We start from the raw sequence: 24,849 nt of genomic DNA on the forward strand, positions 1-24,849 counted from the left end.
TTTTTTTGCTGATGTACCAGACAAGGCCCAGACAAAAGGGTGGCATCATTCTTGGGAACATGAGCAGATTGTTTTTGAATATCCTAAATATCTAATTTCACCTCCAAGCTATTGATATGCGCCTGAAGCCCAAGTGCAGCAATACCTTTACATGGCCAGTCTGCTCCTCTGTTGATCTGCAAATGAGACTAAAGAACCATATGTCGATCTATCTGAAGCCTCTGTCGCTCCAGCTCTTCTTCTACCACCCAGCACCACCTCCTCCCCCTCCATCTGTGACTGCCTTTAGGCTGTTTGACTTCCTAAAAAGGAGTCACCCGTCATGTAGGAGGCTCTACAGATAGTTCTTCAGCCTCATTAGCATATCAATAAAAACGCAGATTTCTCCTACGCCTCATTGCGGGACACAGGACCATGGGTGTTATGCTGCTGCCGCTAGGAGGCATAAGAATAGCTCCTCCCCTGCAGTATACAACCTCCTGATGGCTCTAAGTGAACCAGTTCTTGCTTAGTGTCTGTAGAAGGCACTTGGGTCTTTTTTCAGACCCCACCGTTTTTATTTTCATTCTTATTTTTATTCTATTTTTTTCTCTTAATGGAGCGGATGCGGGCGACGGACCCTTTTCTAGGATCCGATCTCCCACGAACCACCAACAGGCAAGTACGTGGAGTGTTCCTCTCGTATCCTTTCCTGCAACGTTGGATGCCAGCCCTGAGCTCACCTTATGGGCGACGGTTCCTTCGCGTTCCAATCTCCCCCCTCCATAGCAGGCGACCACATAGAGTAGCCCTCCATCTACCTCTCCTGGAGCCAGGTGCATAGCCGGACATATTATGTATGGCATCCGTGCAGCCCCCCACTGCATCACCACTGATATAGCGGATGACGCAAGGCGGCAGAAGCTCTCCACCCCCTCTCTGACTATGGCGACGGTGGATTGAGCACCGGCCCACCGCATCTACTGTGAGTACCCTGCGGGGGCCGAGGCGCTTGGGGGGGTCCTGGTTCCCGGGGTATAAAAGGTCCGCACCTCTAGGGCATAAAGCCCGGGTCCATGGGTGGTCCCCAGGGTGGTGTTTTCTATAACAGAGCGCTGCTCAGGATGGCACTAATAGCGGTTGCGACGCCGCAGGCTGCAACCGCAAGCTTGGAAAATTTTGTCCCCGGCTTTTCCCTGCATACAGGCTAGAGTTCTTGGCCTCACCCACCGGCAATTACCGCCGCCCACCCTTTCCAGCGCTTCTCGCTCCCTGAGAAGCGCTCTCACAAATCTCGGTGGCCATCTTGGGACACCCACAGCGCTGATGCTGCAGCGCTGCTCCAGCTTTCCTTATCAGCAGTGCTGGATTTGGGAGCATACATTGCGGACCTACCCTGGGGACTCCAGGCACAGGACCTGGGTAAGATGCAGATACATAGCTTAACCCTTCCCCTTCAAGTAAGCGCTCTCCTCAAGGCTACTATGTCTAATCAAGGCCTCACAAAAAGTCTGGGAAAACCCACACTGTATTTTTCGCTGCATGTACCTCTTGTAAGGTCTCATTACCCCGGGGTCACAATACTGCATTGTGCACAGCTTGTGAACCGGTGACTGTTCAGGAACCACCTGTTACTGATACCAAACCTAGTGAGCCTGGTCCCCCTGAGTGGGCTACCTCCCTTACCTGGTCTATGGCATCCCTGGCAAAAGCGTTAGAATCGTTCGAGACCCCTCCTCTAACCAGGGCACTCTTACGGACGACGCTTCCGATCGCCAAAACCCCTCGTACTCTAGGGGTCGTACCTTGCCATGGGGCTCTCGCCCTTCCAGAAAAAGGACACATGCTATATCCCCAGACCATCACCGGGATTCGGGTTCTGAGAGCTCCATTTCTCGCTCCCCTTCCATTGGGGCTAGCAGAGCACCTGTTTCAGAGGACGATTCTGACACGTCCCTAGATCAGGAATTTCATCATGATCAGGAGACTCTCGACTCTGAGTCAGTGAATAAGGCTTTGAAACTTGAGGAGGAACCTTTATCTAAAATGGATCATGCCGTGTCCTTTAAGAGGACCAAACGAGCTCACAAGGTATTCGCTACCCATCCTGAATTTAAGGAAATCGTTGAATCTCTCAGGATCCATCCCGATAAATGATTCACAGGGCAGAAGCCTATGGAATCAAAATATACCTTTGCCCAGGATCTAAGAAAAGATTGGTCTCAATCTCTCCCAGTAGATCCTCCGGTATCACGCCTGGCTACTAAATCTATTTTATCCTCTTCGGAGGGCGCCTCCATTAAAAACCCAACCGATCGTCAGATCGACAATATGGCACGTTCAGCCTTTGAAGCCTCAGCAGCCGCACTCTTCCCATCTTTTGCTTCTGCGTGGGTGGCTAAGGCTATGACCCACTGGGCTGAGGTCTTGTCTGCAGCGGTACTGGATACCGACCGACCCCCCCAAACCCCCTCGAGATAGCAGACCTCACTACTCAGATAGCCGGAGATTTTGTGGTTACCGCATCCCTGGACGCTGCTAATTGTGCTTCGCAAGCAGCAGCAAGCGCCATCACCATTCGTAGGTCCTTTTGGCTCAGGGACTGACGTGCGGATTCGGCTTCCCAAAAGTCATTGACTTCTCTTCTATATCAGAGCGGTCACCTTTTTGGCGAAAACCTTGACCAATTAATTTCCGACGCCACTGGAGGGGGGGAGCGTAAATTTCTTCCACAACAGACCCTTTTGGCCCTTTCGGAACCAGCAGGCTCGGTCCCGATTTTTATTTTTTTTTATTTTTTTTTTTTATTTTTTTATTTATTTATTTTTTTCCCCGCTTCAACTCAAATTGGTCCTTTACCTCCACATCTTCCGGACCTGGCCGGGCACAACGGAGGGATAGAGGTCCTCAGACCTCTTACAAACCTTCCCCTTCTTGGAGAGGCAGGCCTAGGCAGTCAGGGTTCTGAGGGTCCAGACCGGGCAGGTCTCCCACACAATGAGCCCGTGCGGTATCCGGAGGACACCCTCAAGGTAGGCGGCCGCCTGCTTTCCTTCAGCGACGTGTGGCTCTTGGTCGTTCACGACGAATGGGTCCGCGACCTAGTGTCCTCCGGATACAAGAATTCTCCTCTCTTCCACCAAATCGCTTCTTCCTGTCTTCTCCTCTCAGAGCAAAGTCATCAGAGTTCTTCCAGGCCATAAACTCTCTAAAAGAAGACGGGGTTATTATCTCGGTCCCTCAAAGCGAAAGGTTTCAAGGTTTTTATTCAAACCTGTTCATTGTTCCAAAGAAGGACGGTACAGTACGGCCCCTACTGGACCTAAAACTGCTGAACAAGTTTGTCAGGGTGCGACGGTTCCAGATGGAATCGCTTCGTTCTGTCATCACCTCCATGGAAAAAGGAGAGTTCCTGGCGTTCATAGACATCCAGGACGCGTACCTCCACATTCCCATTTTACCTTCTCAACAAAGGTTCCTTCGCTTCGCAGCTCAGGAAGATCACTTTCAATTTGATACTCTGCCGTTCGGCCTCGTCACCGCTCCCAGAGTATTTACCAAGGTCATGGCGGCCGCCGTGGCCATCCTTCATACCCGAGGTGTGGTGGTGTTACCGTGTCTAGACTAGACGATATCCTCATCAAAGGCTCCTCTTTCCGCACCTGCAAGGAGGCCGTGAACATCACAATAGATATTTTCTCTTACCCCATGACGGCACTAACGAGAGAGAGGGATCCGCCCTCAGGGACAGGAAACCCACAGGTTAAAAAGGCGGGACCTCTCCTCCACCTCAGTTCGGTTTCCTGTCCCCGACGGGGATCCCACAACTCACCATCCAGGAGTCCAGGGACCATCGGGCCGAGTTCAGGCAGCGGGGGGCCCTGCCACGGTTCAGGTGGATTCCTCCCTGAAGGCGCGTTCCGGGGTCGGCGGGCCTCGTGGATATGCGCGGAGGGGAGGCAGTGAAGAGGTTACCGAGCCTGCCTCTTCTCTTTTCAATGGAGTGGTCGGTAATAGGTAGCGGCGGCTACCTGGAGGTTTCCTCCGCCGGTCCATGAGGCGCACAGGGGGTGGTGACGCCGGTCACCGACAAGCGGCAAGACGCAGATTGCAGCGGCGGCTGCAGAAGCTCCGTCCCTCCTGTGAGCCGGCAAGTAGTGAGCGCGCGCGCGAGGTCCGGCAACTTACTGCGCAGGCGCTGGGGTCACTTCCGGGGTCGGCGCAAGGTACCTCTGGGTAATCCGGAAGTTACCTGGCGCCGCTCTGTCAGCATAAAAAACGGAAAAAAAGGGGCATACCGCTGCTCAGTAATTACCACCATGAGTGGAATAGAGCAGTCGGTGGAAGAAATTTCACAGGCCCCTGTGACAAAGAATCCGAAGGAGCGCCATTCGTCACGGAAACCTACGCAGCGCAGCAGCTCAGGATCCCAGCGCAGCAGAGGCTCTGGTGGATCCAGGAGGGAGACGGTGGTTCAAGTGGAGGAGGCATCCTCAAAGCCACAGCCGGTATCTTCCTCACATTAGGAGGGTAAGTGACCTCCGTGAAAGTGTATATTCTAATAGGGGTTTATTGTTTCCTAGGGAAAGAAATGCCAAGGGAAAAGTAAACATAAAGTGTGCCCACTTTGTTCAGCAGATTTGCCAGATTCGTGGGTTAAAAAACTCTGTGCGTCATGTATTAAGAACACCATTGATGAGGAGGCACCAAGTTTCACATCTGAATTAAAAGATTTAATTAAAACCCAAGTAGCAGACGCATTAAAAAGCGTAAAAAACCGTAAAAGAAAACATAAAGAAAAATCTCCAGATTACAGCTCCAGCGAGGGAGATAGTACGAGTGGGGATTCTGATAGCTCTACAGCTTCATCATCCTCCTCCGCATCTTCAGAAAGCGGTCGCAACTGTTTCCCAATAGATGAAACGGATGCGTTGGTGAAAATGGTTAGGGCGACAATGGGTCTGGCAGATACTCGTTCCAAAAAATCTGTACAAGATCTTATGTTTAGTGGCCTGGAACAAAAGAAGTACAGAGTGTTCCCATTAAATGAAAAAATTCAAGCCCTTATAAAAAAGGAGTGGAAAAGACCAGACAAAAAAGTACTGTTAACACCCAAAAGGAAATACCCATTTGATGACCCAGCCTGCGCCTCATGGGGAAAAGCGCCAAAATTAGACGTCGCCATCGCGAAAGCCTCTAAAAAGTTCGCTCTGCCTTTTGAAGATATGGGGACCCTCAAGGATCCTATGGATAAAAAGGCCGATGTCTTCCTAAAAGGGTCCTGGGAGGCCGCCAGCGGGGGGCTAAAACCCGGTATAGCTGCTACGTGTACAGCTAGAGCACTAATGGTCTGGCTGGATCATTTAGAGACTCAATTAAAAAATAAAACCCCGAGAGAGTCTATACTAGACTCCGTGTCAGCGATGAAAGGGGCCGCTGCATATTTAGCAGATGCCTCAATAGACTCAGTTAGACTGACGGCAAGATCGGCTTCCTTCTCAAATGCGGCTAGGAGAGCATTATGGCTAAAGTGCTGGCCGGGGGACCTGCAAACTAAAGCTAAGTTGTGTTCCATTCCGTGTGAAGGTGAATATTTGTTCGGTCCCACCCTAGACGATGTCCTCGAAAAAGCGGTTGATAAAAAGAAAGCCTTTCCGGGATTCCTAAATCAATCTTATAGGCGGCCCTTTCGAGGAAGGAGGTTCACACAAAGACGCCCCCCAAAAAATCAAAAGGAGGGGTGGGAAGACAGAAAATTCAAAAGAGGAGGTTTCATGTTCAACAAGCCGGATAATAAAAAACAGCCACAATGAGGGTGTGCCCCAGGTAGGAGGGAGACTGACCCACTTTCTTCCAACCTGGGAAAAAATTTCTGGAAGTGCCTGGACTCTAAACATCATAAAGACGGGCCTAAAACTAAGCTTTCACACAATGCCACACAATCAGTTTGTGGTCACACCACGAAGAAAGTCAGAGATCGAGCAGCTGAGCATCCAGAGAGAAGTTCTCAGTCTTCTGGAGAAGAAAGTCTTACAGGAAGTTCCACAACAGGAAGAGACGAGGGGGTTTTATTCTCCACTCTTTCTTCGAACAAAACCGGACGGAACTTTCAGAGTAATTATAAATTTAAAACAACTAAACAGATACCTGGTAATAGAAAAATTCAAAATGGAGACAATAAAATCATGTGTCAGATCCCTTATCCCGTCTTGTTTCATGACTGTTATAGACTTAAAGGACGCATACTATCATGTGCCAATCCATCCGGATTTCCGGAAATATCTCAGGGTTGCAGTAATGATACAAGGGGAACTGAAACATTACCAATACAAGGCTCTTCCGTTTGGTCTAGCCATTGCCCCGAGAGTATTCACAAAATTAATGGGTAATGGCCCATATAAGGGAACAAAACATATTGATTGTGCCTTATCTGGACGACCTCCTAGTGATGGGCAGTTCCTCTCTACATTGCAGCCAGCAACTAAACAGAGTGATGGTAGCCCTATCGAATCTAGGATGGTTTCTGAACCTGGAAAAATCCAGGCTTATCCCATCTCAAGTACAGTTGTACTTGGGGATATTAATAGACTCAACAAAGCAAGAGTGTCGTCTGCCGGAAGAAAAAGTATCCAACATGATACATCTAGTGAATCAGTTGAGTATCTCTCCTCTGATCTCTCTAAGGAGAGCCATGTCCATACTGGGGTCAATGACATCCTGTATCCCAGCGGTACAGTGGGCTCAGAGCCACTCGAGAGATCTCCAGTGGGAAATACTAGAGGCGGTATCCCACGCAGGAGGAAATTTAGAAAAGCAATTAAAAATATCCTCTCGGACAAAAACTTCCTTAGCTTGGTGGACAGACCCGTCCAATCTCAGGAGGGGGGTTCCATGGGTATGGCCGGTCTCGATAATCCTGACCACAGACGCAAGCCCTTGGGGGTGGGGGGCCCACCTAAACAGGCAAATTGCCCAAGGTCCTTGGTCAGTAGAAGAAAAAGACCTTACTTCAAACATGAAGGAGCTTTTAGCAGTTCAGTACGCCATCAATCATTTTTTAACTTCCCTCCGTTCCCACCACGTGAGAGTACTGACGGACAACAGGGTGGTAGTAGCATATTTAAACCATCAGGGAGGGACGAGGTCTCAATCCCTAATGAAAGTGACAAATTTCATCATGTCACAAGCAGAAGCCAACTTGTCCTCCCTGACAGCCCTTCACATAAAAGGGTCAGAAAATCAAACTGCAGATTTTCTAAGCAGAACCCAATTAAAACAGGGGGAATGGGAGTTAAATACAAGTATATTCAAACGCATAGTGGATCTTTGGGGGGCCCCGGATATAGATCTATTTGCAAACAATCGAAATCGGAAAACGGAGGCCTTCTGCTCGATAGATCCTCGGGGGAGTCCAGTGGCCATAGACGCGTTGTTAATTCCATGGAAATTCCATCTAGCTTATGTGTTTCCTCCGATAGCTCTAATTCCCTTAGTCTTGAAGAAAATCAGGGAAGACAGAGCCAAAGTGATACTGATAGCTCCGTTCTGGCCGAAAAGAGTATGGTTCCCATGGCTACGCCTAATGTCCATAGCGGATCCATGGGTACTCCCAGATATCCCAGACCTTCTGCATCAAGGGCCAGTGAATCACCCTCAAATAAAAAGTTTGCACATGACGGCCTGGCTTTTGAAAGGGAACTGTTAACAAAAAGGGGGTTTTCTTCAAATCTAATTTCTACCCTGCTGGCCAGTAGAAAACCTATAACTACCAGAGCCTACGGCAAAGTCTGGAAAAAGTTCCTCTCCACGTCAGGAGTTATCCTATCAAATCAGATGCCAATTCAGGAAATCTTAGAATTTCTTCAAAAAGGTTTAGAGAAAGGCCTAGCAACAAATACTCTGAAGGTTCAGATTGCAGCATTGGGTGCCCTTTACAACCAGGATTTGGCGGGGAATCACTGGGTAAAAAGATTTGTTAGAGCATCTACTAGGTCCAGACCAGTTATACATCTCACCGCTTCTCCCTGGGACCTGAACCTAGTCCTTTCAGCACTAACTAAAGCGCCGTTCGAACCTTTATCTCAGGCTTCACTAAAAATAATATCTTGGAAAACCTGTTTATTGGTGGCCCTAACCTCAGCTCGCAGGATTAGTGATCTGCAGGCCTTATCAGCCTACCCACCTCTAACACAAATATTAGATGACAGAGTAATCCTCAAAACTGACCCTTCTTACCTTCCCAAAGTGGCGTCAAAATTCCACAGATCTCAAGAGATAGCGTTACCATCTTTTTGCCCCAATCCAAAAAACAAAAAAGAGGAGGCTCTACACACTCTAGATGTAAAGAGATGTCTAACACACTATCTATCAGCCACAAGGGAGTGTAGAAAAGGGAGGGCTCTGTTTGTCTGCTTTCAGGGACCAAATAAGGGTCACAAGGCATCGAAAGCCACGTTGGCGAGGTGGGTAAGAGATGCCATCAAGATGTCATATACCTCTTCCGGAGAACAAGCTCCGGACACAATTAAGGCCCATTCAACCAGGTCGGTGGCAACCTCTTGGGCTGAACGTGGTGGAGCATCAATAGATCAAATATGTAGAGCAGCCACTTGGTCTTCCCCCTCTACATTCTTCAAGCACTATCAGCTTAATCTATCTTCTCCCTCAGACTTAACTTTTGGTAGGAGAGTTCTTGAGGCAGTAGTCCCACCCTAAAATTTTTCATTCTTTGAAATTCTCTCGTTAGTGCCGTCATGGGGTAAGAGAATATCGTAGTTACTTACCGATAACGGTATTTCTCTGAACCCATGACGGCACCTGTATATTCCCTCCCTTCACGTATGGGTGTCCACACTACTTATAAATTAAGTCACGAGGTGTGCATAAAAAAAAAAAAAAAAAAAATGTGTATATATATAGAGGAGCTTATATAAGTTATACAGTTATATTTTGTTGTGTAAAAATAACCAATTAAGTTACAGCAGAAATTCCCTGCAAGGCTCTGTAAACCAACTGAGGTGGAGGAGAGGTCCCGCCTTTTTAACCTGTGGGTTTCCTGTCCCTGAGGGCGGATCCCTCTCTCTCGTTAGTGCCGTCATGGGTTCAGAGAAATACCGTTATCGGTAAGTAACTACGATATTCTCGCCTGGGTTGGAAGATAAACTTCAAAAAATCATCCCCAGTACCGGCTCAGCGAATTTCCTTTCTAGAAATGATACTGGACTCGTCCGAGGGGTTAGTACTTCTTCCCCCGGAAAAGATCTCAGTCTTACAGCGAGAAGCTCAGAAGCTCTCCCAACCTCATTCTCACTCTATACGTTTCAGTATGAGAGTCCTCAGCAGGATGGTAGCAGCTATGGAGGGGGTCCCATTCACTCAACTACACCTCCGCCCCTTACAACATGCTCTCCTGGCTGTGTGGGACAGGAACCCGTTATCTCTCGATCGTCGTTTCCTCCTTCCCCAGGGAGTCAGACAGTCTCTCAGGTGGTGGACTTTGAAGTCCTCCCTGAATCAAGGGAAGTCCTTTCTCCCGGTACATTGGCTAGTTGTGACAACAGATGCCAGTCTTCTGGGCTGGGGAGTAGTGTTCCACCATCACACTGCTCAGGGCTGCTGGTCTCTTCAGGAAGCTCGCCTGCCCATCAACATCCTGGAAATACGGGAAATCAGGTTGACTCTTCTTCAATTCCATCCCTTCCTGACGGGTCGTCCAACCAGGATTCAGTCCGACAATGCCACGGCAGTGGCATACATCAACCGGCAGGAGGGAACACGCAGCAAGGCAGCCATGACCGAGGTAGGCCACATTCTTCGTTGGGCCGAGGAAAACCGCTCAATGATATCAGCGGTTCACATCCCGGGAATGGAAAATTGGGAGGCAGATTTCCTCAGCCGTCAAGGTCTCGACTCCGGAGAGTGGTCTCTCCATCCGGAGATCTTCCACCAGATCTGCTGTCGTTGGGGAACCCCGGACATGGATCTGATGGCCTCACGGCTAAATTCCAAGGTTCCCATCTTCATAGCTCAGTCCCACGATCCGGCAGCCATCGGGGCAGATGCACTCGTTCACTCGTGGCATCAGTTCCAGCTTCCGTACATATTTCCCCCGCTTCCCTTGCTGCCGAGGAGTCATCAAGAAGATGAGAGCGGAGGGGATACCAGTAATCCTGATTGCGCCAGATTGGCCTCGCAGGGCCTGGTATGCCGAACTAGTTCAACTAGTCGCTGATGTCCCCTGGCGATTACCGAATCGCACAGACCTGTTGTCCCAGGGCCGCCCCATTTACCACCAGAACTCCGAGGCCCTGTGTTTGACGGCATGGCCGTTGAGTCCATGGTGCTGACACAGGCAGGCTTCTCTCAGTCATTTCTACCATGATCAGTGCTAGAAAGCCTACTTCTATGCGTATATATCATCGCATTTGGAAGACCTTCTTCTCATGGTGCAAGGACCGAGGACGCTCTCCTCTTGAATTTTCCATCCCTTCCATCCTCGAATTTCTTCAGTCGAGATAGAATTGAGGTCTCGCCCTTAGTTCTCTCAAAGGGCAGATTTCAGCCTTGTCAGTCCTGTTCCAACGTAAAATTGCCAACAGATTACAGGTGAAGACGTTCATTCAGGGAGTCTCCCATGTGGTGCCGCCCTATAAGATGCCGTTGGAACCATGGGACCTTACTTTGGTCCTCGGAGTCTTGCAGGAGGCTCCTTTTGAACCTCTGCAGGACGTTTCCCTGTCTTTTCTGTCATGGAAAGTTGCCTTCCTGGTTGCGGTCACGTCCATCCGACGAGTCTCAGAACTGGCGGCTTTGTCTTGCCAAGTTCCTTTCCTCATTTTTCATCAGGATAAGGTGGTTTTGAGAACATCCCCTTCTTTTTTGTCTCATCTTTCCACCTCAATGAGGAAATTGTCTTGCCTTCACTTTGCCCGGCGCCAGTACATCGCACCGAGAAGGCTCTTCACACACTGGACTTGGTGAGAACCCTTAGGAGATACGTCTCGAGGATGGCGTCTTTCCGCAGGTCAGATGCTCTGTTTGTGCTCCCGGAAGGTCCAAGGAAAGGTCTAGCGGCTTCCAAAGCTACGATAGCCAAGTGGATTCGTTCAGCTATCCAGGAGTCCTACCGAGTCAGAGGTCACTCTGTCCCAGCAGGGATTAAGGCTCATTCTACTCGGTCAGTGGGTGCGTCTTGGGCCATCCGGCACCAAGCATCGGCAGCACAAGTCTGCAAAGCTGTGACTTGGTCCAGCCTGCATACGTTTACGAAACATTACCATGTCCATTCTTAGGCCTCGGCAGATGCGTCCGTCGGCAAATGATTTTTGCAGGCGGCAGTGCCGCATCTGTGACTTGTGGGTACAAGGAGCAATTGCAGTGGTTTGTTTCCCACCCAGGGAATGCTCTAGGATGTCCCTTGGTCCTGTGTCCCCCAATGAGGCGTAGGAGAAATTTTTGTGTACTCAACCGTAAAATCCTTTTCTCCGAGCCAATCATTGGGGGACACAGCACCCACCCTATTGGCTTTGGTTTTTCTGTGTTGACTTGATTTTGACATAGTTCATTCTTTTTAACCCCTTCCCAACCTTTGACGCACCGTATGCGTCATGAAAACCTGTGCCAATCTGACCTATGACGCAGCATATGCGTCATGGCCGGATTGCGCTCCTGCAGGCCAGGTGAAAGGGGTTAACTGTAATTTCACGCGGCCTGCAGGGACAGGGGGAGTTGTACTTTAGCCGGGGGGAGGGCGGGTGGCTTTCCCCCCCCCCCCCCTCCCCGTGGCTACGATCGCTCTGATTGGCTGTTGAAAGTGACGTTTCACTTTCATCAGAGCGATAGTAATATTTCATCAATGAAAATTGGTGAAATATTACAATCCAGCCATGGCCGATGCTGAAATAGCATCAGCCATGGCAGGAGATCGTGATCTGAACCCCCCCCCCCACCACCACCGCCACCGATCTCCTCCCCTCCGGTCCTCCGTCCTGTCATATAGTGTCCCGCGCTCCCCCCCACCCCCCTGCGGTCCGATCACCCACCTCTCATACTTACCGACCTGTGTCCCTCCCGGTGTCCGTCCGTCTGTTCGATGGGCGCCGCCATCTTCCAAAATGGCGGGCGCAGTGCGCCCGCCGAATCGGCCGGCAGATTCGTTACAGGTACATTTTGATCGCTGTGATAGAACCTATCACAGCGATCAAAATACAAAAAAATAATAAATACCCCCCCCCCCCTTATCACCCCCATAGGTAGGGACAATAATAAAATAAAGAAAAATTATTTTTTTTTCTTTGCTCCACTAGGGTTAGGGTTGGTTCAGACTGCGTCTAAGCAGTCCGTTAGACGGACTACGTTACACCGCAGCATAAACGCGGTGTAACGTAGTCCGTTACGGCCGCCATTGACAGCAATGTCGGACGCATCACTAGCGCACGCCCACAATGGGTGTGCACTAGGGATGTGCCGTCATTGAGTGACGGACCCGGAGACGCGGGCTGCAGCGTTTCCGGGTCCGTCACTGCTAGCGCAGATAGAGCATCTGCTAGCTCTATCTGCGCTAGCGCGATGCAAACGTCGGCACTTGCGCTAGCAGCAGCCCGTTAGCGTATGTGCTGAACGGGCTGCTGCTAGCGCAGTGTGAACCTGGCCTTAGGGTTAGTGTTACGGCTAGAATTAGGGTTAGAACTAGGGTAAGGGTTAGAATTAGGCTATGTGCACATGGTGCGGATTTGGCTGCGGATCCACAGCGGATTGGCCGCTGCGGATTCGTAGCCGTTTTCCATCAGGTTTATAGTACCATCTAAACCTATGGAAAACCAAAATCATTGTACCCATGGTGCGGAAAATACCGCGCGGAAACGCTGTGTTGTATTTTCCGCAGCATGTCAATTCTTTGTGGGGATTCCGCAGTGTTTTACACCTGTTCCTCAATAGGAATCCACAGGTGAAATCCGCACAAAAAACACTGGAAATCCGCGGTAAATCTGCAGGTAAAATGCAGTGCCTTTTACCTGCGGATTTTTCAAAAATGGTGCGGAAAAATCTCACACGAATCCGCAACGTGGGCACATAGCCTTAGGGTTGGAATTAGGGCTAGGGTTGGAAATAGGGTTAAGATTAGGCTGTGGTTAGGGTTAGGGTTGGGATTAGGGTTAGGGGTGTGTTGGGGTTAGTGTTGGAGTTAGAATTGAGGGGTTTCCACTGTTACGGCACATCAGGGGTCTCCAAACGCAACATGGCGTCACCATTGATTCCAGTCAATCTTGCATTCAAAAAGTCAAATGGTGCTCGCTCCCTTCCGAGCCCCGACGTGCGCCCAAACAGTAGTTTACCAGCATACTCAGGAAAAACTCAGCAACTATTGGGGTCCAATTTCTCCTGTTTTCCTTGTGAAAATAAAAAATTGCTTGCTAAAACATCATTTTTGAGGAAAGAAACATGATTTTTTATTTTCACGGCTCTGCGTAGTAAACGTCTGTGAAGCGCTTGGGGGTTCAAAGTGCTCACCACATATCTAGATAAGTTCCTTGGGGGATCTAGTTTCCAAAGTGGGGTCACTTGTGGGGAGTTTCTACTGTTTAGGCACATCAGGGGCTCTGCAAACGCAACGTGACGCCCGCAGACCATTCCATCAAAGTCTACATTTCAAAAGTCACTACTTCCCTTCCGAGCCCCGACGTGTGCCCAAACAGTGGTTCCCGCCCACTTATGGGGTATCGGCGTACTCCGGACAAACTGGACAACAACTTTTCGGGTCCAATTTCTCCTGTTACTCTTGTGAAAATAAAAAATTGTGGGCTAAAACATCATTTTTGAGGAAAGAAAAATGATTTTTTATTTTCACGGCTCTGCGTTATAAACTTCTGTGAAGCACTTGAGGGTTTAAAGTGGTCACCGCACATCTAGATTAGTTCCATGGGAGGTCTAGTTTCGAAAATGGGGTCACATGTGGGGGAGCTCCAATGTTTAGGCACACACAGGGGCTCTCCAAACGCGACATGGTGTCCGCTGACGATTGGAGCTAATTTTTCATTCAAAAAGTCAAATGGCGCTCCTTCCCTTCCGAGCCCTGCCGTGTGCCCAAACAGTGGTTTACCCCCACATGGGAGGTATCGGTGTACTCAGGAGAAATTGCCCAATACATTTTAGGATCCATTTTATCCTGTTACCTATGTGAAAATGCAAAAATTGAGGCTAAAAGAAATTTTTTGTGAAAAAAAAGTACTTTTTCATTTTTACGGATCAATTTGTGAAGCACCTGGGGGTTCAAAGTGCTCACTATGCATCTAGATAAGCTCCTTGGGGGGTCTATTTTCCAAAATGGGGTCACTTGTGGGGGAGCTCCAATGTTTAGGCACACAGGGGCTCTCACACGCGACATGGTGTCCGCTAAAGATTGGAGCCAATTTTTCATTGAAAAAGTCAAATGGCGCTCCTTCCCTTCCGAGCCCTGTCGTGCGCCCAAACAGTGGTTCCCCCCCACATATGGGGTATCGGTGTACTCAGGACAAATTGTACAATAACTTTTGGTGTCCAGTTTCTCTTTTTACCCTTGGGAAAATAAAAAAATTGTTGCTAAAACATCATTTTTGTGACTAAAAAGTTAAATGTTCATTTTTTCCTTCCATGTTACTTCTGCTGCTGTGAAGCACCTGAAGGGTTAATAAACTTCTTGAATGTGGTTTTGAGCACCTTGATGGGTGCAGTTTTTAGAATGGTGTCACTTTCGGGTATTTTCAGCCATATAGACCCCTCAAACTGACTTCAAATGTGAGGTGGTCCCTAAAAAAAAAAATGGTTTTGCAAATTTTGCTGTAAAAATGAGAAATCGCTGGTCAAATTGTAACCCTTATAACTTCCTAGCAAAAAAAAATAATTTTGTTCCAAAATTGTGCTGATGTAAAGTAGACATGTGGGTAATGTTATTTATTAACTATTTTGTGTCACATAACTCTCTCGTTTAACAGAATAAAAATTCAAAATTAGAAAATTGCAAAATTTTCAAAAGTTTAGCCAAATTTCCATTTTTTTTCACAAATAAACGCAAAAATTATCGACCTAAATTTACCACTAACATGAAGCCCAATATGTCACGAAAAAACAATCTCAGAACCGCTAGGATTCGTTGAAGTGTTCCTGAGTTATTACCTCATAAAGGGGCACTCGTCAGAATTACAAAAAACGGCAAGGTCTTTAAGGTCAAAATAGGCTGGGTCATGAAGGGGTTAAAGGGAACCTGTCACCTAAATTTGGCGGGACCGGTTTTCGGTCATATGGGCGGAGTTTTCAGGTGTTTGATTCACCCTTTCCTTACCTGCTGGCTGCATGCTGGCCGCAATATTGGATTGAAGTTCATTCTCTGTCCTCCGTAGTACACGCCTTGCGTGTATTTAAAGGTACCTTCACACTCAGCAACTTTACAACGAGAACGACAACGATCCGTGACGTTGTAGCGTCCTGGATAGCGATCTCGTTGTGTTTGACACGCAGCAGCGATCAGGATCCTGCTGTGCCATCGCTGGTCGGAGCTAGAAGTCCAGAATTTTATTTTGTCGTCAGATCGGCGTGTATCGTCATGTTTGACAGCAAAAGCAACGATGCCAGCAATGTTTTTACATGGAGCTAACAACCAGTGAGAACGATAAGCGAGTCGCCGTTACGTCACTGGATCGCTCCTGCATCGTTCTGGTGTTGCTGTGTTTGACGTCTCTACAGCAACCTAAACAGCGACGCTGCAGCGATCGGCTCGTTGTCTATATCGCTGCAGCGTCGCTGAGTGTGACGGTACCTTAAGGTCAGGAGAGTTTGCTGGCCAATCAAGCACAGTGATACTGTTGTTTCTTTCTCGCTTCGTTGAGGGACACAGGTAACCATGGGTGTATGCTGCTGTCGGTAGGAGGCTGACACTATGCAAATAAGGAAACGTTAACTCCTCCTCAGCAGTGTACACCCTCCGACAGGCACAATGCAACTCAGTTTTTGCTTAGTGTCTGTAGGAGGCGGACCTGGATCTAACCACCAGATCTGCATTATTTTCTTTTACAGGGGTTTTTGTGTGTTTATTAATCTTTTCCCTTTCTCTTTCAGATTCACTTCTTCGGGTAACAGGGTGCAGCTTCTCACCGTTTTTCCCACATTTTAAGCGACCGAGAGCAGTGTGGTACTCCCCGCATTGCCCACTCTCGGACCCGCTGGCAGGACTTCGTTCCCTGTCACCCTTATGGGTGTTTCAGGGTGACCCTTGGTGGCCAGTCAGGGCTGATAGGAAGACGGTGGTCATCTAGGGTGACCTCCCCCCTTCTTGTAAGGGGTTGACGCCGTCTTCTGCACCGTCCGGAGATGGTGCGGGAAGGAGGATCTTACTCCCAGGACCCTCTTCTTCTCCGAGGGATTCTGACGCGATCCTCGGACACCAAGGAGCCGGATTCAAGCAAGGTAGCAAGTGGGACAAAGACCTGACAAAAGTGTCCCAGTCCCTGGTACAGGTCCTGGAACACTTGCCGCTTCTATCTTCTGCCACCAGTGCCACGAACGCCTCCCACAGCGATTCACTCGCACCTGACCACGACCCGCACAGGGTCAGATTGGAGAAAGGATCCAGAAAGAGGACTCTGTCTAGCTCCTTATCCAGCTCTGGACCCCGCGGCACCATCTAGGATATCCCTCTCCACCCATTCCCCCTCCTCTAAGGCGGACGTCGGGTCGGATGTACTTTTGTACTCAGTCTGATTCAGATACAGATCAGACCTCTGGCACTCAGGACATGGTAGATAGCCTTATTTCGGCTATTATTCAAACCCTTGAACTTGAGGAGGATTCGACCTCCCAGGAGGACTCTGTTTCATTCAAACGGGTGATACGGCCCTCTAGAGTTTATCCCAATCACAAAGAGTTTGAGAATACTACCTCTAGACACTGGGAACAACCCGGAAAACGTTTTCCAGGAAGAAAGCCTCTGGATATCTTGTACCCCTTTAATCCAGACCTAGTCAGCAAATGGTCTGATTCCCCTAAGGTTGACCGGCCTGTCTCTCATCTATCCTCGCAGACAGTTCTGTCTATCCCTGATGCAGCGTCTCTTAAGGACGCTACGGACAGGAAAATTGAGGCTTTAACCAAATCAGCCTTTGAGGCGTCCGGCGCCTCTCTCTGCCCGAATTTCGCCTCCTCTTGGGCGGCGAAAGCCATGTCTGCCTGGGCCAAGATACTTCGCAGGGGCATCGTTGCTTCGGCTCCTTCGGAGGAACTTGCTGATTTAGCTGACCAGATTACACACGCTGGGAAATATCTGTTAAATGCCTCCTTGGATGCGGCTGCTTGTTCCGCAAGAGCAAACATCATCGCCATTCGCCGTGTCCGTTGGCTGAAGGCGTGGAACGCTGACCCCGCTTCTAAAAAGTCTCTCGCTGGCCTTCCGTTCCAGGGCTCCAGGATCTTCAGCACTAAGCTAGACCAGATCATCTCCGACGCTACAGGTGGAAAGAGCACCTCTCTCCCTCAATCCATGCCTAGGCGCCCCTTTAGTCGTAGGGACCCCAGTCCTTTCGGCCCTTCTCCTTCTCTGGCGGTTCCTCCCAGCAGAGCGCTCTTCCGCTCAGGGGGAACGGAGAAAACCTTCCTTCAGGCCTTTCCTCACTGGAGGGCTAAGAGCCGCTCCTCTAAACCTTCCGGATCTCACGGCCACAGGTTCTCTTCAAAATGATGGGTCACCCCCACCTGGAAATCTTCCCAGGGTGGGAGGCAGACTTCTTCTGTTCACAGAGGCTTGGTTATATCGGTAGTCAACGACGCCTGGGACAGGGAGATCGTCACATCAGACAGAATTTTCTTTACCCCAAGGAAGACGTTTCTTCCTCTCCCGTCCACCCAAGCAGCCGTTCCATGCCCCAGGGCTCCTCCAGGCCGTTGATGCCCTCCTCACCTCAGGAGTGATCGTTCCTGTTCCTTACCGCGAGCGGTTTTCGTGTTTTTACTTAAATCTGTTTGTGGTTCCGAAAAAAGACGGCTCTCTCCGCCCGATTTTGGATCTCAAACAGTTGAACCGCCACCTTCGGGTTCGACACTTCAAGATAGTCACTGCGCTCGGTGATCGCTTTCATGGAACCGGGGGAATATCTGTGCTCTGTGGACATTCGGGATGCGTACCTGCACATTCCGATTTGTCAGCAGCATCAGAGGTTCCTTCTCTTCGCGATCCAGGAACAACATTACTAGTTTACAGCTCTCCCGTTCGGCCTTGTGTCCGCCCCCCAGGGTCTTTACGAAAGTAATGGCAGCGGTTATGGCCATCCTTCATTCAAAGGGATCCTCATAATCCCCTATCTCGACGACCTTCTGGTCAAAGGTCCGTCTCACCGGAACTGCGACTAGAGTCTCCACATCACTCTGGACACGCTGATCCGCCTCAGCTGGATAATCAACAGGGATAAGTCGACCTTGATTCCAACTCAATGCCTCGAGTTCCTGGGCATGGAATTCAACACCATCCAAGCTCGGGTCTTCCTCCCAAAAGAGAAGTTCTTCTCTCTCAGATCAAAGCCTTAAAGCGCCCGGTTCCTCTGCCTCTATGGCTGTGCATGAAAGTTCTAGGGAAGATGGTCGCTTCCTTGGAAGCAGTACCTTACGCTCAGTTTCACTCTCGCCATCTCCAGCTGGCTCTCCTTTATGCCTGGGACAAGAGCCCACTTTCCCTAGATCGACCAATTCGCCTTCCTCTCAATGTGAGACAGTCTCTTACTTGGTGGATGCTTTCCGCCTCCATCCTGCACGGGAGATCATTTCTCCCCCTCCGCTGGCAGATCATCACCACCGATGCCAGTCTTCAGGGGTGGGGTGTGGTCTTTCTCCATCACACAGTGCACGGTCGCTGGAAGGTTCAGGAGACCCTTCTCCCCATCAATCTCTTGGAGATCAGGATCCGCTAGCAGTCCCTCCTCATGGGGAAATCCGGTCCGCGTTCAGTCGGACAATGCCACAGCCGTGGCTTACATAAACCATAAGGGAGGGACCCGCAGCAAGGAGATCATGAGGGAGGTGTCAAACACTCTACGCTGGGCAGAGAACCACGTTCCCGCCATCTCAGCTGTCCACATTCCAGGGGTGGACAATTGGGAAGCCGACTTCCTCAGCTGTCAGGGCCTCGCATCAGGCGAGTGGTCTCTCCATCCCTCCGTCTTCAGCCAAATATGTCAGAGATGGGGAGTTCCAGACGTCAACCTAATGGCCTCCCGAATTAACCACAAGGTCCCCCAGTATGTATCCAGGTTTCCGGACCCGATGGCCGTTGGTTGCGACGTCCTGGTGATCCCGTGGGCCCAGTTCCACATGCCCTATCTTTTTCCTCCCTCTTCCCTTGATCCCATGGGTCGTAAAAAAGATAAAGGCAGAGAGGGTCCCCGTTCTCTTAATAGTTCCAGATTGGCCTTGCAGGGCCTGGTACGCGGAGCTAATAAACATGCTGTTGGACGTCTCCTGGAGACTCCCAGACCGTCCGGATCTTTTATCGTAGGGGCCCCTCTTCCACCCGAATTCAGGTCGCGGTTCTAAGGGACGCAGGTTTTTCTCAGTGTCATACAGACCATGATAAAAGCTAGGAAATCGGCTTCTTCTCGCATCTATCATAGATGTTGGAAGGCCTTTATCTGATGGTGCGACGACAACAGCTTGTTCCCTATGGTTGTTTCCCTTCCTTCAGTCCTTGGCTTCCTTCAAGCTGGTCTCGATTCGGGCCTTTCTTTGAGTACTTTAAAGGGCTAGGCCTCCGCCCTGTCCATCCTTTTCCAAGGGGACCTTGCTTCCCTTCCACAAGTCAGGACCTTCCTCCAAGGTGTTGCACACATAGCACCTCCTTATCATTCCCCGGTTGAGCCATGGGATCTCAACCTCGTTCTCGGCGCCCCTTTTGAACCAATCCAGGACATTTCCTTTTCTCTTCTATCTTGGAAGGTGGCCTTCCTGGTCGCCATCACCTCTATTTGGAGGGTATTCGAGTTAGCAGCATTATCCTGCCGTTCTCCTTTCCTAATTTTGCACCAGGACAAAGTAGTCCTGCTGCCTGTTCCTTCCTTTCTACCAAAAGTAGTTTCGGCTTTTCACATCAACGAAGAGATCGTTCTTCCTTCCTTGTGCCCTTCCCTGGTCCATCCCTTGGAGAAATCTCTCCACAAGCTGGATTTGGACAGGGCTATCCGAGTCTATCTTACCAGAACTGTTTCTTTTCGCCAGTCTGATCCTCTGTTTGTCGTCTCTGAAGGTTGTGGAAAAGGGCTCCCCGCTTCTAAATCCACTATTGCTCGTTTGATTCATTTGGCGGTTCTGGAGGCATACCGCATTCAGGATAAACAGCCTCCTCCTGGGGTGAAGGCTCACTCTATCCAGGCTGTGGGAGCTTCTTGGGCCGTTCGTCACCAGGCTTCGGCTTTGCTGGTTTGCAAAGCTGCAACCTGGTCGTCCCTTCACACCTTCGTAAGGCTCTACAAGGTGCATACTCAGGCTTCTGCGGATGCAGGCCTGGGTAGGAAGATACTGCAGGCGGTGGTTTCCCACCAGCTGACCTAGGTCTTCTTTTCTCTGACTATTTTTTTTTTCCCACCCTTGGGACTGCTTTTGGACGTCCCATGGTTACCTGTGTCCCCCAATGAAGCGAGAGAGAGGGATTTTTGGTTCTTACCGTATAATCTCTTTCTTGGAGCCTTCATTGGGGGACACAGCACCCTCCCTTTATTTTGTATCGTGTTGGCCAACGTGCCGTTGTTTTGGGTTGGTACATAGATTGAGTTCCTTATACTTACGACTGCTTTAGCACCAAACTGAGTTGCATTGTGCCTGTCGGAGGGTGTATACTGCCGAGGAGGAGTTAACGTTTCCTTATTTGCATAGTGTCAGCCTCCTAGCGACAGCAGCATACACCCATGGTTACCTGTGTCCCCCAACGAAGGCTCCAAGAAAGAGATTTTACGGTAAGAACCAAAAATCCCTCTTTTTAAACCAGGTATTGGTACTTTTGACAGTACGGACAGGTGCCAAGTCCTCCTGGAGAATTAAATTTCCATCTCCAAAAAGCTTGTCGGCAGAGGGAAGCATGAAGTGCTCTAAAATTTCCTGGTAGATGGCTGTGCTGACTTTGGTCTTGATCTTGATAAAACACAGTTTACCTATACCAGCAGATGACATGGCTCCCCAAACCATCACTGATTGTGTAAACTTCACACTAGACCTCAAGCAGCTTAGATGCCTCTCCACTCTTCCTTCAGACTCTGAGACCTTGATTTCCAAATGAAATTTACCTTCATCTGAAAACAACCTCTTCGACCACTGAGCAACAGTCCAGTTCTTTTTCTCCTTGGCCCAGGTAAACCGCCTCTGGCGTTGTCTATTGGTCATGAGTGGTTTGAATGCGACACTTGTAGCCCATGTCCTGGATACCTCTGTGTGTGGTGGCTCTTGAAGCAGTGACTCCAGCAACAGTTCACTCCTTGTGAATCTCCCCCAAATTTTTGAATGGCCTTTTCTTACAATCCTTTCAAGGCTGTGGTTATCCCGGTTGGTTGTGCACCTTTTTACTACCACACTTTTCCTTCCACTCAACTCCCATTAATATGCATACAGCACTCTGTGAACAGCCAGCGTCTTTAGCAATGACGTTTTGTGGCCTACCCTCCTTGTGGAGTGTGTCAATGACTGCCTTCTGAACATCTGTCAAGTCAGCAGTCTTCTCCATGATTGTGGAGCCTACTGAAACAGACTAAGGGACCTTTTTCAATGCTTAGGAAGCCTTTGCAGGTATTTTTTGTTAAATATTCTAATTTACTGAGATAATGACTTTTGGGTTTTCATTGGCTGTAAGCCATAATCATCAACATTAACAGAAATAAACACTTGAAATAGATTACTCTGTTTGTAATGACTCTCTATAATGCGAGTTTCACTTTTTGTATTGAAGAAATGAAATAAAACATAACTTTTTGATGATATTCTAATTTTGTGTGAGAAGCACCTGTAAATCGACGTAAACACCTGTGATATAATGTGACCTCCCCTAATAACATTGAGGTATCCGCCTCTATGGATTTCATCATGAGGATCTGATCACTGACGAGCCTTACTATATCATTGTAATGATAGTGTAGTTGTCTGACCAATGAATTATGGGGGACCAGCAGGTAATATAGCTTCCCAAACAGCTGGACCGAACACCTAATTACCCAGGATTGCCATCATCCTGGGAAGATCAGCAGAGCCCCTACTATCCTACAGAAGCCCCCTGCATCTGTCACATATCTCTCATATAAAACACCAGGGATTGGCTGTTTGGAAAAGTTTCTTTACAACAAGTTTTCAAGAGAACATTTGTTTCATCTGTACAGACTATGCTGGACCCAGAGGATGTGAAGGTGGCTGCAGATGTCTTGGAACAACTTGATGCATTAAAGCCAAGTATGGAGAGCAAGGTGAAAGAGAGGAGCAGTAAGCACAAGTAAGTAGCAGCTGTAAAATGACTAGAGAAGATTTAAAACGGTAGCCCACAAACCTTTATTAAAAATAAATGGATAAGATGGGTGATAAATGTATGATCGTGTGGTCCCAAAGTGCTTTGTGTAGATGTACTGGTAGTGCCCATACATGATCACTGCATAATGGGGAGAGATTTTCCTCCAGTTCCATAGACATGAATGGAACAGTACATGTGCAATACTGTTCCATTCACACAGGGACACCGAATTCCCATTCTTGTGATTTGTGGAGGTCCCAGTGGTTGGACCCCCACAATCATTTAGTATCTGTCAAAAATATGTCCTTGTTCATATAGTAATGTGCACATTGTAGATTCAAACTGAAGCTGCTAAAAATCGCAAGAGCACACATATGGAAACAAAGAGCAAATAAGCCAAAAATATGTTAAACCTCAGATTTCTTAATGTCCCCCCCTTTTACTGATGATGGCTGTACACCACTTTTGCATTCTCTCAAGCAGCTTTATCCAGTAGATAGAAGCAAAGCTTTTCATACTTCCAGGAAGAAGGCGATTTTACCATGGCCTTCTACACTACACCAAACCATATAGAAGGGGTGGTTTAGACAGTGTAAACCCATTTGGTTATTCAACTGAGTTCTTTGACATGGTATTGGTGGATTTACAGTATCATGTAAAAGTTTGAGCACCCCTGGTCAAAACAACTGTTATTGTGAAAAGTTAAGCAAGTTGAAGATGAAATGATCTTTAAAAGGCCTAAAATTAAAGATGATACATTATGGCTTGTTCACGATCATCGTTGGGAAAGGCCAGGTGATGCAAATTTCCCTGCGTTATAAAAAAAAATAAAAACCCAGCCTCTTCTAACCTTGTGCCAAAAAACAGCAGCCATGGGTTCTTCTAAGCAGTTGCCTAGCACTCTGAAAATGGTGGAGGCCCACAGAGCAGGAGAGGCCTAGAAGATAGCAAAGCAGTTTCAAGTTGCCCTTTCAAAATGTAATTTAAGAAATTGCAGTTAACAGGAACTTGAGGTCAAGATAATGTCTGAAAGACCAAGCAAAATGTCATTTAGAGCTGCTTGTAGGATTGCAAGAGAGGAAAACCAGAACCCCCTGCTTCAATGCAAAAGACCTTTAGAAGGGCTTAGCAGACACTGGAGTTGTGGTACATGATACATGATTCTACTGCCCAGAGACACCTGCACAAATATGGTCTTCATGGAAGAGTCATCAGAAGAAAAACTCTCCTGCGTCCTCACCATAAAATTCAGCACCAGAAGTATGTAATAGAACATCTAAACAATCCTGATGCATTTTGGAAACAAGTCCTGTAGACCGATGAGGTTAAAATAGAACTCTTTGGCCACAATGATCAAAAGTATGTGTGGAGAAAAAAGGGCACAGAATTTCAGGAAATGGGCATCTCGCCAACCATTAAGCATGGCGGTGGATCACTCATGCTTTGGGTTTGTGTTGCAGCCAATGGCACGGGAAACATTTGACGGATAAAGAGAAGAATGGATTCAAAGAAATTTCAACAAATTCTTGATGCAAACATAACACAATCTGTAAAAAAGCTGATGTTGAAAAGAGGATGGCTTCTACAAATGGGTAATGATCCTAATGACTACCTCAAATGGCTCAAGCAGAAGGTTTTACAATGGCCCTCACAGTCTCCTAATCTGAACATCATTGAAAATCTGTGGCTAGACCACAAAATAGCAGTGCATGCAAGACGACCCAGGAATCTCACAGAACTGAAAAAACTCAAATAAGAATTGAAAAACTCTTGGCTGGCTACAAAAAGCTTTTGCATCTGCCCATTTTCACTTTTTTTGTAATCTTTAAAATGTAAAAGATAAAATTAAAAAAATTGTTTACATTTTTGTTTTTTTAGGCAAAAGAAAGTGTCTTCATTAACACCTTCCTGACCTATGATGTATAAGAATTTCATAGGTCGTGTATCCCCCATTGATGTTGGCTTCTGCGCTGACCCACATCTTTTCAGGTACTGACAGCTGATTTGATCAGATGTCATGTGCCCTTAATAGCCACGGCTGTTAACATGTTAAATGCCACTGTCAATCTCTGTTACAAACCACTGTCCCAAACCCTGCCCATCGGCACCCCTGTCACATGATCGCGGGGCGCTAATGGCTTGGCTTGACAACCAGGGGTCTGCAGGAGACCCCATGTTTCTCATTGCAGATCTGCTATGAGCGCTTCAAGTCTCCTTGAAGCAAATAAAAAGTAAAAAATTCTATATATTTTTTGTAAAATATGGAAGTTTCAAAATGAAATAAATAAAAAAATTCACGTATTTGGTATCGCTGCGTTCAGAAACGCCCGATCTATCAAAATATCAACAAAATTAATCCGATCGGTAAACTGTGGAAC

At 48.2% G+C, this 24,849-nt stretch overlaps 1 protein-coding gene across 1 annotated transcript in view; it reads left to right on the top strand.

The window, feature by feature from the left end:
• DHX8 (DEAH-box helicase 8) overlaps positions 1 to 24,849 on the top strand; it is a 90,835-nt gene that overhangs the window by 38,167 nt on the left and 27,819 nt on the right. Inside the window, exon 6 of the mRNA XM_069751862.1 lies at positions 22,347 to 22,456. Within this exon, the coding sequence (XP_069607963.1) occupies positions 22,347 to 22,456 (110 nt within the window). The remainder of the gene's footprint in view (positions 1 to 22,346; positions 22,457 to 24,849) is intronic.

The sequence above is a fragment of the Ranitomeya imitator genome, chromosome 2, assembly GCF_032444005.1.
Source record: "Ranitomeya imitator isolate aRanImi1 chromosome 2, aRanImi1.pri, whole genome shotgun sequence".
NCBI lineage: Eukaryota > Metazoa > Chordata > Amphibia > Anura > Dendrobatidae > Ranitomeya > Ranitomeya imitator.